The following is a 16,476-nucleotide window of genomic DNA, read 5'->3' as shown; positions in this document are numbered from 1 at the left end:
GTTTCGGAAAAGTAAAAAATAGACTGAAAGGGTGAGCCAATCAACTTGCACTGGAGATCTAGATCTGACGAACGAGGAACACTCATTATATATGTAGTTTTTAGAATAAAACATCAAATAATAACTACTGTGTAATTTATTATAACAAGATATTTTCTCATAATTATAAGTTATAATAAGTTATAATAAACGAGATCTTTTCGTAATAACGAAATAATTATCTCAAAATAACGAGATCTTTTCTCGTAATAACGAGATGATTAGCCCGTTATAACGAGATCTTTTCTCATAATAACGAGATATTTTCTCGTTATCACGAGATATCTTTTATGTGGCCCTATTTGTTTTTCGTACGGACCAATTATGAGCTAACTTCTTGCGAAGTATGAACCTTGATTACATATATAGGAAGAATCTTTTACCAAAGCATTGTTGGTCACCTGATTAGCGTCTTTTTCTTTTTTATTTCCTTATGTTCACTGCTGGGACAATCATATATTTTACTGTTTATATCTCAAATTTTCTGCCAGTTTATTGAAACGTGAAGAAAACACACAAATATGGGAGGAGGTACGGGTTTTATTAAACAACAATCTGTCTTTTCATACAGTATTTCATGAAACATTTCAACGTAGTCTGAATTATTACTCACACATTCACCCAAAAATTTTATTAACACCATGATAAGTTAATACACTTGTTCATATGACACCTTTCCTCTTCTCCTGTAAATGTAGATTCCAACGAGAACCATGAGAATGAAGAAGACAGCGATGACCACGCCCACGATGGTCCCTGTGTGGTCATCGTCGTCGGTGGCGAAAGGGGTGATGGCTGGGCAGTCAGTCACCGTATCTGAAGCAAACAAAATCGTGACCATGGAATTAAGATTTTTTTTGGCAATTACATGCAAAATCATCACACAGTTTAAAAAGTTTAATTAAAATTTGTACCCACAAAATACAGAACACAAATTTGATGTTTTTGAATTGATGATCATGAAATTCAAATGTTTATATAATTATGTTTTCAATTAGTAAGCGTTCATGTAGACATGCACATTATACACATCTGGCAATTTTATTTGTAATATATACATAAAAGATGATTAAAGATGTTGAACTAGCAAAGTTATGTACTCTTTATGTTGCATCAATTTTACTAAAAGGAACATACTCGGGTCAAAGGATGACGTGGTTTGGTTCCCGAAAGCCAAATATTGAAATGACGTCATTCTGGTCGTGATCCCTTGCACGTCAACAATGGTCGGTGGCTGACACCTGTAGCTGGTCCCCAGTGAGGTCGGGTACTCGGGGGTCTTGTACACTATCTTAGACAACAGTTTCTCGTCTGAAATACATCCACGTGTCTTTCAAACAATAATCCTATCGTTCCGACATTTTTCAAAAATGAAAAATTTTAATGGTTTTTCAATGACTGTCAACTTGACTTCTTCTAGAAGGATGTAAATCAAATCTAATTATCTAAAGCAAGGGGAAAATATGCTCTTGCTTACCTTTTGCATCGGCGTCAGGGAATAAATAAGAAGATATGTTATACTCCAGGGATATTTCCTTTATCCCATACATAGTACCGTCTAGCAGCAATGGGCGCCGGGGCGAGGAGTCCGACAGAGCGTGCGAGAAGATAAAGTTCATGATCCAGTCCCCGTAAAACATCAGGGAGAGAGACTGAGTGGTGGCCACGCCCCCACCACACATACCCACAACCCGGGTGTTGTTGGGCACACCAATGGTCTTTGTCAAACGCTGAAAATATAGGAAATTTAGATGTGGAACTGCTGAGGAAGTAGTACATGTAAAATGTAATCACATTATACGATATTGCTTATAATTTAAAAAGGCAGAAATAGAAAATAAAACTCTTGAATATAATGTATTCCATATTTTTTCATTCATTAACAGACTGATTGATAGACTGTTGATTGGGAGTTTTAGTCGATATTTTAATATTGAAGCGTTATTTTCATTTTATGGGTACGTGAGAAGAACGCGGTTTAATACATGTGTACTTACCGCTCCATTACTCGTGTAGGGTATGTTGAACTCTATTCCAGCCTGCAGTACGATACAGTCGGTGTTGCCGCTTTTCACCGAGTAGGTTTGTACAGGAGGGTTACCGGGGGTTGGGGTCACGGGTTTGATGGGAGGGGCGACGCTGGTGACGGGGGTGATGTCACAACTCTCACCTGCAGTAAATATAATTTATTTAGGTTGAACTCGGTGGATTAGAATAAGAATGTTTTCTTTTGTGGAAATACCAATAAGAGTAAGGGGCGGGGCTTAAGGTTTTGTCGGTTAGTCGTGTTCGTATTGTATTCATTCTGGCGTCCAAACTTTGCAAGGGAAAGTTTAAAGTGTATGGTTGTAGTAATCGGTACTTGATAAGGTTCTTATCAAGTATACCGGTATAATGATAATGTACTCTTTAGCATATATGACATTATTGATGTTAGATATTGCAAATAGTGTGTTACTTTCTGTAATGCAATAACGAAAATGCAAAAAATAAACATTGTTTTTTGTTTGTTTGTTTGTTGTTGTTGTTGTTGTTGTTGTTTGGGTGTTTTTTTTTCGTGTTTATTGTTCTTATGAAGTGCAAGTACAAAAGAAATGAAATGACAATTGCATTGGGGCGGGAAAACCAAAAAAAAACTTCTAATTCTTTAAAGTTACTGGTGTAATATGGAAAATATTTAAACATGAAAAGATAAAATATCTTGATGTATTCTATTGGTTGTTTTAACTGTTTTAAATGTTTTCAGATGCTTTAAGGTTGTCTAAAATGATTGAAAACTTTTGTTAACGCTAGTTTATTCTTTGATGCATATATATAAAACCATAAACCTTACGTCAGTTTAATAAATAACAATAAGTACTAAACTGTGCTGGGCCATAAAAGCAAGATCCTAATGATTTTATGAATGGGAAGCTCACGTACAACAAGTTTACAAGATATATTAAAAATATAACCCCGATTTACTCTTATTTTCTACAGTCAGTATACTAGACCTAGGAAGAATTAAAAGTTAATATTGTCAAACTATCAAAACCAACCCCAATGTCTGATTTTTCCAACGCTAGTGATAATCCCCTTTATGACAACCAATAACATCTTAACGTTAAAAGACAAACAGACAAAATTAAAGTATGGCGCTTTTGCGACACCTGGACTGAGGTCCCCATTTTTGATGTCGAAGGCCTGCACCCGTAGTTGTGTGAGGGAGATGATGCCGTGGTAGGAGATATTGGCACTGCTTCCGTTCGTCATCACGATGGGCGTGTCCCCCGTGTAACAGGAGTAGGACACGTTAGCTGGGGGCAGGAGCTTGCCCATGGTGCTATGCAGTATCACGTTATCTGTGAAAATCAGTTGAAGACGGCGAAGTTAATGAACATCTTGAGGACCGTTCAGCCTTCATGAACAAGCCACGTAACAAAATAGAAACAGTTTGAATATGATAATCTTCAATACTATAAATGTTAACAGACTTATTGATAGATTGTTGATTGGAAGTTTCAGTCGATATCTTTATAATGACGTTTCATTTTCATTTTAATGGGTACTGTACTTTAGAAGGACGCGGATTTATACCAGTGCATTATTTGGATTATTGCATTATTTTCAACATTGATGTTAACTATATTTAAAGAACATCTTCATATCTATCTGTGCGTTAGCAGTACATGGGTGGTTAAGCATCCAATGTGTATACATGTACTTGCTACATGTACTTACTGGTATCAGATGTAGCATTGAAAATAATTCCCGGGACGAACGATATGGATGGCATCATTTTTACGGAGTCGTTCAGTTTCAGGAACTGGACGGTGAGCCCCACCCCTCCCTCCAAAAAAAAGTCGATACTGGACGAGTTCCCATCATCGCAATAGCTGCTGTTCATGACCACGGCTTTCTTGTCCAGCTCGATCTGTTTTGCCTGTGGTCAAATTCAAGTACTTCATGAGTTTAATATTTTGTACTCTTTTGATCTCTATTTATCTGTTTGCTTTATTCATCATGCAATTTGTCAATGCATGCATATCTGCTCAATGGGCATACATATCTTTTGAACTTTGCAAGACTTCATATTTAATATATTGAAAGGACAGAGGTCAATGACAGTATTTGGCAAAGGTTGAAGGTCTTTCCTACCAGTCGTGCTTCAAAGTTATTTCTTGAAAGCTATTTTTTTAATAAGTAAATTAACAAATGTCGTGTTTTAAACACTATGTCGATCTTTTGGGAAACGATACTGGAAAGTTGCAATACGAATTTTACGAAAATTTATTATTTATAACAGAGTTCATTGTTCATAAATTTTGAAATTTCTATAAACAATTACTCACCTCTGGACCGGATTTAAAAACTCCAATGACACTGATTTGAAGTGATGTATCAAAGATTATACACGGGGTTTCACTTGGGAACTGGAAATTAGTAATTGCTGTAGCTGGTAAAAGAATTTCAAAATTAACTTTATTCATTTCCATGGAAATTTTCTGTACATTCCTATTCCGTGTTGGGCAATGGAGTCTACACACGCTCATCGTCAAAAAAGAACACTCTAAGGGACAACAGGATTTGATGCTCCAAAAAGAGACTAAGTCATACTAATTAGTGGTTCATCAACTCGTATTTATTATTTACATGGACATGTATTTGGCTTTTCAAAGATTTGCCCATAGTGCAGAATCTCTGTTTGGGAGGGGGGGGGGCTAAATGATACACCAATTTGACTACGATTGTCGAAAATAAAAAATAAAAATTCAAGAATCCGATATGCAAACTCTAGGCAGTTAGTATTTCAAACGATTTCATTTGATGACAGGTTTACAATAATTGCTATCTTAACGTGATACTTTGAACTGTGTCTGAATAATACTTGTATCTCAATTTTGAAGCAATTTTGATTTAAAACTTACTAGATGTTAGTGCTATCCCAAGTAGGATTAGAGAAGTCCACATTTTTAGTGTCATTATTTTCAGATCTTGGACGGTTTCAGAGTTACGATTCGAAGTAATTTACAAACACCCGGATGTGGTCCCCCTTCCACATGACTGCATGGTGACAAGATAAAGTATCGGTCATAAGTCATATACCCATGATTAGCCGGTATGAATATCTATACTAATATAGTTCTAATCATTTATCTATGTGATAAAGCGAGAGATCTATAAAACAATGTGCATCATCTGGCTGTTGGTAGTTAAATTAATAGTGATAATTAAAATGATCATTTAAATCTTGTTTTCTGTAACTCATTGTTTTAAAATCATTTTTGTTTCTTTTTTTCATTAAATTATAATATTTTTTGAAATATTACTCTATTGTATTCAACATTTAAAATAACGATATACATGTACTATATAGTAAGTGCACTAGCGTATTTAAAGGGTGTTTATATGAAAAAAGACATTTTTCTTTTAAGTTTTATTAATTAAAAAGTAACATTTGGTTAATTTTGTTTAATCATCTGTTAAAGAGATTTAATTTCATTTATTTTTATGTGGAAGATTTCAAGTTTATTTAAAGATATCTCTTATAAAAGTAATATAATGACATATCTCTAAATAAAAACAAATATATTTTTAAGCCTACGGCACGTCTCCAGTAAGAAGGACCTTTTCGTGAAAAAGATGATTTTTAAAAAATAAGGATGCGTACAATCCAATCATAATTTCACTTTCATCATATCTCTTTAAAGGGGCATGGTCAAGATTTATTTTTTCGATTTTAATGTTGACAATGCTTCAATAAGGCATTTTTAATAGGCAACCATTTGATTGTCATTTGATGAGTTATAAGCGAGTTACAGAGCTTACAATTCTTCGCTGTGTAAACAAAGCTTTTGTTCACATTTTGAATGTTGAAGTGAAAATTCCAGTTGTAGACCTAAAATGAATGTGTTAATCGTTAGTAACTGTTTATTTCTGCCTAAAATGAATAAAAAGATAGACAAATCAGCTTGGAAAAGATTTTTTACTGGTGTATTGAACCTATGTAAACAAAAACAGGGCACGAGCCTAGTTTACATGACGAAGAATTGTGAGCCATGTATCTTGCTTAAAACTAATCGACTGGCACCCAAATTTAATTTGATCATTAGAAACGCATTCCTAAAGCATTGTAAATAATAAAAACAGAAAAATAAAATTTGACCAAAATCGTGACCATGCCCCTTTAACTTGAATTAAAGTTATGATAGGTCATTCAGAACTGGATCTGAAAGTCAGAGATGGCTTATTTCTGAATAAATCATAAATGAAGATACCTTTCTTTGCGAAATTCACGCATCGTTGACCACAGTTAGCGCTTAATTATTCATACACTGGACACAATTTACACTTACAGTAAGAGGTAGTTATAGCAGCCCCACTTACAGCGAATTAAGTTTTACTCCTCTGTCAATCTTAAAATTGTTCGTTAAACTAATCGGGTAAAACAAAAAACGGTTATAATGAATATGAATTGCTTCCTTTTCCCGGCGTTTCTTTCTAACTGCGTTTTACTGTACTTCTTTCTGTTTCTGTACAGTTGATTCATTACAACAAATGCTTTTTTCTTTCAAGAATTGAATATTGTTTATTTTGCAAAACCCTCAATACAATGTTGTATTAACCATGATAGTACTTATAAAATATGTTGGTTAAAAAATGCTACTTATCAAGTATTGTAGTATTTTGGTAAGTAAGTTTTAAATGTAATTTGAAAAAAAAAACAACAACACTAATACAAGCATTCAACAACGACCCTCAAGAACAGGTTTTTTATGTTGAAAGGTGGGAGGAGGTCTAACATTTCAATTTTCAGTATGTGATGATGTGATAAATATAAACAGACACATTCATCACTATTCACTATGATATCAACTTTTATCAAGGCATTTTGTGGACTTGTAACATCAGCACTGTGTCTTATATAAGAGCTAAAAAACAATTACGTACATTGTAACATTTGATACAATCGGCAACTCACTTAATGTTAACAAAATTTAACACTTTATTTCTAATGCTATGGTCTTATTAGAATATATGTGAAACATCATTGTGATATCACATACAATTTATATTTTTAAGTATAAGTGATAATGAAATTCCAAATGCATGAAAGTGAGTTCTCAAAATTTGCTGGGGGGATGCATATTTTTATATACACACAGATAGCATAGCAACAGTTGGTGTTTAAATAAAGCTCATATCTTACAGTATGTAGATTACAACAATAACAACAATATAACTTGTTCAATCTATTCACTTTTGTATATTCACATCAAACAATTAACATCTATAGCCTCACACAAAAACACAAAAAGGTTGTCCAATGATTTACAATTGTTATTCAAAACATACTGTACATGACACATTGTTATTTGAATTATTTAATTTACAACAACAATTTACCTTTTCATATATAACAGTAAATCTTTATAGCACTAGAAGATATCTGCAATGCAAAGTTGGTTTTTCTTAAATGGGTCCCGTCTTTGTTTAGGATTGGTCAATAAGTTAGAATAACAAATCAAGTCATAAGCACTAAATGGGACTGCCTAATGGTCAACTCATCATCAAACACACAATTAAATACAATTTATCTACAGTTTAAATTGAATAAAGAATCCACAATTTAAAGCACAAAAATATAATCTAATTTTAATATGTCTTCTATACAAAAATGTATTTCCATAGACGGCAGTTGTTTTAACCTCCCAGAAAGAAGAATTCTGAACTCTTCTTTCCAGGAGGTTAGAAGAGTCCTAAAATGACAATGATCATTCAGCCCTTTAATATCACATTAGTTTTCCCTTTGACCAACTTGTAGCAGAATTGATATTATTCTGAGCACTAATATCTTAATACAGCTTTGATAAAGATCAGATGCAAAGATCTGACCAAACGTACATGGAATGAGTATTGCACAACTTTCATGTGTATAAATGGTAGTTGGACATTACTATTGTGAACAACTATACTTTGTACAGCAGTCATATTTTTAACACACAGTACAACTGGGGTGATGAATACATTACTTTATATCACAATCAACGCATCAGAAAATGTCAGTAAAACAACAAGAGCTTGGTGCAATAGTCATAAAAGAACTACATGTATGTGAAAAAAACAATCTCTAATTCTTTGTTTCTTCTCAGTGTAGCACTGTGCTAACATCCCATAACTGCAAAAAGATTAAACAGAGCATTACTGATTTAGGCAAAATTTTTAAATTCATAATTTTCAATATTGCAGTTCATATCATTAAAACTTCAGCAATTAATTGTTTTTCAAATTTCTGATCATCTAAATACTAAACAAATTTTATATCATCATCATCATCATCATCATCATCATCATCATCATCATCATCATCATCATCATCATCATCATCCTCATCATCATCCTCATCATCCTCATCATCATCCTCATCATCATTATTATTATTAACATCATCATACTTGGCATCATTTCACCATGATTAATGATAAGCTACCTTAACAACCCTGTCTCTGCCCACAGTCAACAGTCTCTTGCGGGTTTGGTCTAAATTCATGTAAATAACTTGATGTTTGACATCATGAAAAGTGGCCAGTGGAGCTTTCCTATTAAAAAGAAATAAAATAATGAAATATAAACAACAGTAAAACATGCCTATAACAAAGTGCCAGGGACAGCAATTTGCTTTGCTATAAGCATAATTCGTTATATCCGCCATGTTTACAACATGTAATAAAGTCAAGTAATGAAAATCACTTTGCAGTTAAACATCAGTTCATTATAAGCGTGTTTGCTATAATTATGTTTTACTGTATTCTTACTTTATAATTAATTTATCCTTTCCCTCTCCCGAACCCCTCACCTTATCATTATCTGACCCCATCATAACAAAAGAAGCAACGGTCTTTCTGACAATGTTTATGAACAATTAACCTAATTTCTGCTTGGTTTGAGATGAAATATTGTTGTTGTTTTTTTTTTTAGGTTAGTTGGGTTAAAATAAACTTCAATTAGTTGATTTAAAAAAAATATTTAATTTCAAAATATTGGAGGATACATTTCAAAACTTAATTTTCATCATGAATACAATTTCTTGTTAACATTTCTTCCAAAAAGTAAATTTTACTTTGATATTTTTAGAATACTTCACAAAATACTGAATTGTTATTATTATAATAGCAGTTGGAATAATCTTAAACTACTAAGAAAAAAGGACTATTTCTTACTCTTCGTCTGTGATGGTGGAAAAGCAATCGTCACAAACCCGTACTTCGTATTCATACCCCAAAGGAGGAATTGTGGATTTTTTGGCACTACATTTGTTACAAACAGCTTTTCCACATTTTCTACAGTGATGCTGAAGGACAAAAATATTGAACATGAGCCATGCAGACACTGTATTAAAAAAAATCTAGAAAATCACAGAAAATATGAGCCAGTAATTTAATGTGTACTTTGTTTCTAATTAGGGTCTTCCGTTTCCAACGGAAGACCCTATTGTTTTTGTTGGGTTTCTTTTTCTCTATTTTTCACTATTATTATTCTTTTTTTTCTTAACATTTTTCTTAAAACTCAAATATCTCAAATATGCTTCAATGGATTTTTATGAAAATTTCACGAATAATACAAAATATCAAGGTCTTTTATCATGTACATTTTTGTTGATGACGTCACTTCCGGTCGGCCGTTATATTCGTTTTTCTTTTTGAAAAAAGTGGTCTTGTCCTCCCTTTTTCGCAAAAACGATTAAAGATAGAAAATTGAAAGTTTCAGGAATGATAGATTTTTGAATATCTAGGGCCGATCAGGTAAAACTACGATCGTCCATCACTTCCGGTCCGCTCAAACAGCATTTTTGGAAAATTGTGTTTTAAAATTTTTTTAAATGAAATAATCTACAATTTTTTTCCCATCAGAATATGTTTTAAACTTATCAAATTTTAATATGAGCAGGTCGTCCGTCACTTCCGGTCGTCACCGGAAGTGATACTAATATTTCGATTTTTGGAATTTAAAGCATATGTGTTTTGTTGACATTTTTGTACTGAATACAAAACTGAAAACCGTTTTAAAATTGGACAACGCATTGCAGAGATATTGAAGTTTAAAAATGAGGTTTTCCGGAAATCTGCATTTCGCAGTGTAGGTTGAAAAATAAGTTTAAAAGGAAGTTAAAAAGATAGTAAATCGTACCAAATGTCAATAGTTTAATTGAACCCTATCAATTCAAAATCAAACGAAAGATCCACTTGTTGCTCGCAACAAGGTGCTTTCATGTAATTCAGGCATTCTCGAGAAATTAAGCGTCAAATTTTTGAAGCGAGAGTCTGAGTAGCTCAGTCGATAGAGTCGTGGACATGGCCCAGGTGACCCGGGTTCAAGCCCCGATTGCCGCAATTTTTTTTTTTTTTACTATTTTTCGCTTAGATCTACGATTTTATATTGAAGTGATAAGTTTAATCTAATCTATTCAAAAATCAGACGGAAGACCCACTCGTTGCTCGCAACGAGATCGTGTCTAATTTAATCTAACTTTTTCTTAAAATCAATGTTATTGACATTATAGTAAAGGTATGCCCACACTCTTGTCAAATGAGAAATTTAGTTACTTTTAAAACAAATCTTATTCATTGGATAGTTGGATATATATTATGTCATTCTTACCTGTCTTATACCTAAAGTCTTCTCCTCCCACATTCGCCGGAAATTCCAGAAGAAAGGCGAACTGCATTTTTGGCACAAATCACTTTCTTCCCAATTAGGGGTCTTAAGAAATATCAGAAATTATGCAAAAATTATTTTTCTGCTCAAACTTGTATTGTACATGCTTAAACATACCTAATATAATTTTAGAACTTTGTTAAAATTGCTCTTTAGCTGTATAAAACACATTCTTTGCATTTTATTTTTCTTCATTAGATGGAATTGTATAAAACATACTTTTTGTAATTAATTCTCATGTTGCGATAGACAATTACACACAATAAATTTGTGCACCTCTATTCTTTTCACATCCATATTCCAGATACCAAGTATCGCCTCATCAGATCCAGATAAAAGTTGTTTACTCCCAGAGGCATATGCTAGGGCCTGTACCTTGTCACTAGGAAACAAAAATTATCAATTATACAGTCGGACAAGAGTTCCAATAAAGTAGACAAGTTAATTATACTGTATTCTATATGTACATGCAATCTTAATGTACCGGGGTGGGGGGTGGGGGGGGGGGGGGGGGGGGGTATGTCAAATTTTCCAAAACTTGAACTTGATCTGTACAATACAAGATGTATGGCATTACCAATAATGTAAACATTAAGATCTTTAAAAGAAAATGATCAAAATTTTTAGTCTCTATAATTGTTTCAACTGTTCTGAAAAGTATATAAAATTAAAACAACAGAGTCTGCATTTCTACATGTTAAAAACTTTTCAAATCTTTACAACACACCGAGGTCACAAGCTCACGTTTTATCTTAGTCTTACTTTTCCACTTTATTCTTTTTTCTAAAAGTGATACTGTTGTTTCATCAATATTTGTTGAATATAAAATTTTGTGCATTGTGTTTGTTCATTATTTCTAATAAAATGTCGTATTCATTTGATATTCATTGGCTATGAATTTACGTATCTTCAAAATTGATTTCAACAAAATCCACTGAAAACTGATTGACATCCAAAAATATAACATTACTGAGATCAAATGTGAACTTGCTAAGTTTTGTGGTCCAAGTGCAAGACCAGGACTGTGCTGTGAGCCATGAGGACACTTACTGGTGTCCCTGAAGTTCAAACGCCGTCCCCTTCTTACTGCCAATGTCCCACACAATCACAGACTCGTCGTAACTCCCGGAGAATAGCAGACTTCTCTCAGCATCCCAGGATAAACTCCTCACACTCCCTACATCAAGCAGGAAAGTATATATAGTATATCTACCTAATAACCACTTTAAATGATTTTCATGTTTTTCCATACATGTTTTTTTTCTCAATACCTAACCTACTGTCATGGTGGCTCAGTTTTTGTGGATTTCATGGGTACCTCACATCCACGAATTAATAAATTAGGGTTATAAAGTAATACTTCTTTTTGTAGGTACATATAAGATAATACACAAAGTTACCTCCCCACAAACCTGTAAAATTCAAGCAATCTGCAAAAATTGGCCACTCTGAATTTTCATGATTCCACAGTATTTGGAACTTTTTTGTACCTACCCAACTTCAATGTAACAAACAATATAAACAGTTTATATATCAATGAAATGCCCTGTTTTATTAAATATATCTGAGGCTATGCCTCTTCATATTCAATTATCATAACATTTTAGAAGTAAAGAATAAGACTCTAAATTTTTTTTCCCAAAATTACCATTCATGAGGGAATCCACCAATGCAGTACGTGTACGAGTGGGCTGACCCTGATGAAAGCAGAAACAGTCTAAATGCCTGTAAACATGAGTCCTAACCAATATTACTGTTCTTACCTGAATGACCTTTCAGTGTGGTAATCAATGAAAACTCTGTGTTGCTTATCCTTAACACAGATATCTGCCCCGAATAGTCTCCAACAAAGACGTATTTAGATTGTTCATCAAATCTTTACATCAGTGGTTAAGGTGTGAAATATTCATTTTTTGTCTTACATACTATTTTAATTTACAGATACTTTGTTATACATGTATCTCAAATATGCATTTATTTGAATTGAGAACAACTGTATAGAATACATGTATCTATTGGCAAAATTTCACTTACCAGGAGATCTTTAGATAAATGAAAAAAAATAATGAAGTACTTTCTGACCACAAATTTGATCCAGAAGTTTAAATTGGCAAATAAAATCATTAACTCATCAGAAAGGATACTCTAGACAGAGACACCAAGCTGAGGCCTGGTATCCACCCAGGCGACGCCCGGTCTCTGAACAGTGCCACTGAAAATACTTGTCCCTTGCACAGCTCAGCACCCACTCACAGTTCAGAGAGAACTTCAGCGAGGTCACTCGGCCTTGGTGAGCTTCAAATTAGATTAAAACCTCAACTTTGTATTTTGTACGCATGTAAAACCAACAACAAACTATCTCAATTTTTCTTCAATGTTGACTAAATGTTTTTCAATATTGGCTGACTTACCCAAGTAATCTCTGGTTTGAGACATTCTGTTAAAGTCCTCAGCAAGGTTAAATTCCTGAAAAATTGACAAGTGTTAAAAGTTAACTCCCTCGGCAAAATTGTTCATAGACATACTTATAAGTCGACAGGCAAACAAGTTAGTTGATATTTAACTACAAGTTGATATTTCCTTCCAGCCTACCAACTATTTCAAGCAGTCTTATAGGCTATTATTTCCATCCCTGTTTTTATGTCTCATTTGTGAATGCGTGAGCAATCAAAATTTTAAAAAAGTTTTCAACTAGCTGTGTCAATAAAATTTAAATATACATACTGATATGGTGCCATTGTCCAATCCAATAAATGTTCTCCTTGTTTCTTCATTATAAGCCAAGGATGCTGCTTGTGCTATCAAACAGAGAAATTAAAGTTAAATGGTAGGCAAAGATAACTTATTCTACGCATTAAACTGTAAACCATTCTTGTGTGAGAAATTTTCACAAGGTTCGTGATGCCTTGTCTTCACAAAAATATTTCTCCAATAACCAGTTTACCAATTTCTATGATTTATCATTTTTCAGATAATCTGCACCTTGATTGCAAAATTAGTCATCACGAAGAAGTTTATCTCCGGAAAAAATGTGAGATAGAGTTGTCACAAATAAAATTTTGCTTATTACATTATTAAAAAAAAGATGTTAATTTACTTTGATCAAATTAAGCAATGATATTTGTTACACTGAAAATTCAAAGGAAGCTTTAGATAAATAAGGGCTTAATTATGCATGCTTATAAAGTAAAATAAAGTAATCACAGACTTTTCAGCAAAAAACAATCTTAACGTTGACTTTGAAAAATTTCACTTACATGGCAGAGTGTGACATATGCTTGGCCAATATTGTCCAGTGTCACGTTTTAACCAAACCCTCAAGGTTCTGTAAATAAAATCAAACTTATCAAAATCCATGTAAAACTCTTATTTATTCAGCATTCAGTATAAATGCAACTACTTGTTCAAAAAATCTCTATTGAGTTTTCAAAAGTAAATTTATTTGCCTTAGAATTTCTGTATTAGAGCTATATATAGTCTCTTTGAGAGCTGATTGAAAGTCATATTGAAGGGTAAAAATGGATTTCAACCCCTTACTCCATCGTCGGATACCCACGGGTGATCGCGTCTTTTACTTATCAGTAAGTAAAAGACGCGATCACCCGTGGGTATCCGACGATGCCCCTTACTCTAACCTCCATAAGAATTATTTCAAAATTTGTAGCCTCTGTTTTCAATTTATCAAAAACAAGGCAAAAACTGCCACATTCCTTCTTAACATTGTATTCCCATGCCCCTGATAACTTCTATTGTCCCATTTTTTTTTTATATGGCAGTACGGAATATTAATAGAAGTCAATTCATTGTGACATTATGCTTCTATTTTATTTTTTTCTTTCTCTTTAAGATACAATAGTAGTTTATATGGTTATTGACCATTGTTGACACAGAACCACACATTTTATTTCAAATTGTTTCAAAATTTAATAAAAGAATGCATTGAAGAGGAAGTGTGTCTTTAACTGTAAAATGCTTTAATTTCAGTTATTTTAGCTGAGACTAAAAGTGACAAACAATGTCAAACAATGAGTCATTTTCCAATCAGCTGATCGATTTGTACTTTCCTTTAGAATTGCCGTTCACATTTCGAAACGTTATCTTACATCTTTTCTAAGTTTCTTGTTTTCTCAAAAACATGAAAATTAGACAGTCATTTAAGCATAAAAACATGCACAATGGATGCTGAAAAAGTAGGCGTCGAACTTTGGAACAATGTTGATGGAATCGCTAACTTCCGGAACAGCGAAATCTTTAACTTACTTGTCGTCACTGACAGTAATGACCCCGTCCTCGCGGGGAATGAACACGGCCATATTGACATCATCATTAAAACCTTCTAGCTTACTGAAAAGATCGGGTTTTCTTACATTCCCCTGTTTGGGACCCGACTTTATTTCTGCTGCCATATTATGTTTGCATCACGTGGTTATTATGCTCTCTAAATACCGGAACATAACTATGTCCTCATTCCGGATTAATGTGTTTTTTTTTAAATTATGAAAACTAGTTAATGACTTTGCATTTGTTTTCTTCTTTTTAAAAATACCAGAACGAAGTGTATTAAGGTTACCTGAAATTTTACCCTTTGGAATCAACAAGATGTTTTTTTATTGGTTTATATTTGATATATCACATAACACCTTCAAACTTCAACTGTCATGAGAGATGCTATTTTCAAAGATAAAATTAGTAAAATAGGTTATAAGTGATGTTCTTCATTTTAACATGTTCAAAAAGGTTTGCTATACTTTTGATTACATGTACCACTGGGTCGGAAGCAAATTGAAAGTGGGGGGGGGGGGGGGGGGGGCTAGACTTATCCTCAGAAAGCTAGTATGCTTCACAGGGGCTTGGTTGTTGGATAGTGAATTTCCTAATTATTTGTTCCCGAAGAAAAAAATGATTAAAATTGGTAATCTTATGTGTATTTCTGTGTACTGCAATAAATAAATTCACTGAAATCCCCCGTTTCAGTCATGTTAATAAAAGTGTATTCAATGTACATTAAAAAAGTTTTTTAATTTATTTATTTATAAGCCCCCCCCCCGGTTCCGACGCCTATGTGTACTGCACCCAGCATGCCCATTTTATTCATAATCTGAACATAGTTTTATACATTAAGTCCAGTTTGTTAGGCCTTCTTTTCATCTTATTATGATGCAAAAGAAAAAAAAATCCTTTCTTCTGGACTGAAAGCTAAAACACTGATCGAGTGAGCTTGATGACAAACATTTTTTAAAGGTGGCCTAATCACTGTTTCGAGGAGGTATGAGGCTATGCCATTATGCTGTCTTTAGAAATAGACCTTAGAAATACCCAGTAAACAATGAAACTAAAACCACTGTTAAAATGTCAAAATAAAGTGTCCTTAAACCCTTCAAAAAATTAAATGTAATTAAACAAGAGGCCCATGGGCCACATCGCTCACCTGAGGAACAATAGGTATGATAAAATCAGCTTAATGGAGTCATAATACAAACTATCTGGACAATGTACAATAAAACATGTAGATCCTGTATAAATAAAATCCATTTTCCCCTAAATATTCTTATGTTTATAATCATTAGTCCCTTTTCTAACAGGATGATTTTATAGTCATATCATATGTTGAGTATTGCAGTTCTCAAAAAGATCCTTAACAATAGTTTATATATGTGATATAAACGTCATCAAACTCTGAACCTTCTCGTGAGGCCTAAGAATTGTCCTGGGGCCAAAGTCTTAACAACTATAAAGAATCAT

General features: G+C 33.4%; 1 protein-coding gene across 1 annotated transcript; it reads right to left on the bottom strand.

The window, feature by feature from the left end:
- Positions 1-559: 559 nt before the first annotated feature.
- LOC128181329 (uncharacterized) lies at positions 560-15,158 on the bottom strand. The gene is made up of 19 exons (XM_052849688.1): positions 14,995-15,158; positions 13,992-14,059; positions 13,459-13,532; positions 13,146-13,200; positions 12,879-13,029; positions 12,498-12,610; positions 11,785-11,911; positions 11,011-11,116; positions 10,678-10,779; positions 9,240-9,370; positions 8,510-8,618; positions 5,057-5,147; positions 4,371-4,474; positions 3,760-3,961; positions 3,189-3,380; positions 2,037-2,209; positions 1,517-1,769; positions 1,177-1,350; positions 560-855 (listed from the first exon to the last, which is right to left on the bottom strand). Exons 1-19 carry the CDS (start codon positions 15,138-15,140, stop codon positions 689-691), a joined length of 2,538 nt encoding a protein of 845 aa, XP_052705648.1. The 5' UTR covers positions 15,141-15,158; the 3' UTR covers positions 560-688.
- Positions 15,159-16,476: the final 1,318 nt, after the last annotated feature.

The sequence above is a fragment of the Crassostrea angulata genome, chromosome 4, assembly GCF_025612915.1.
Source record: "Crassostrea angulata isolate pt1a10 chromosome 4, ASM2561291v2, whole genome shotgun sequence".
Taxonomy (NCBI): Eukaryota; Metazoa; Mollusca; class Bivalvia; order Ostreida; family Ostreidae; genus Magallana; species Magallana angulata.
This window is presented reverse-complemented; position numbering and strand designations above follow the sequence as displayed.

Coding starts and splice junctions, on each gene's coding strand:
- LOC128181329 (XM_052849688.1), bottom strand. CDS start 15,140: ATGGCAGCAGAAATAAAGTCGGGTCCCAAACAGGGGAATGTAAGAAAA. Junction 13,533..13,991: donor CATATGTCACACTCTGCCAT/GTAAGTGAAATT, acceptor TCTGTTTGATAG/CACAAGCAGCATCCTTGGCT. Junction 1,351..1,516: donor CCCTGACGCCGATGCAAAAG/GTAAGCAAGAGC, acceptor GATGTATTTCAG/ACGAGAAACTGTTGTCTAAG.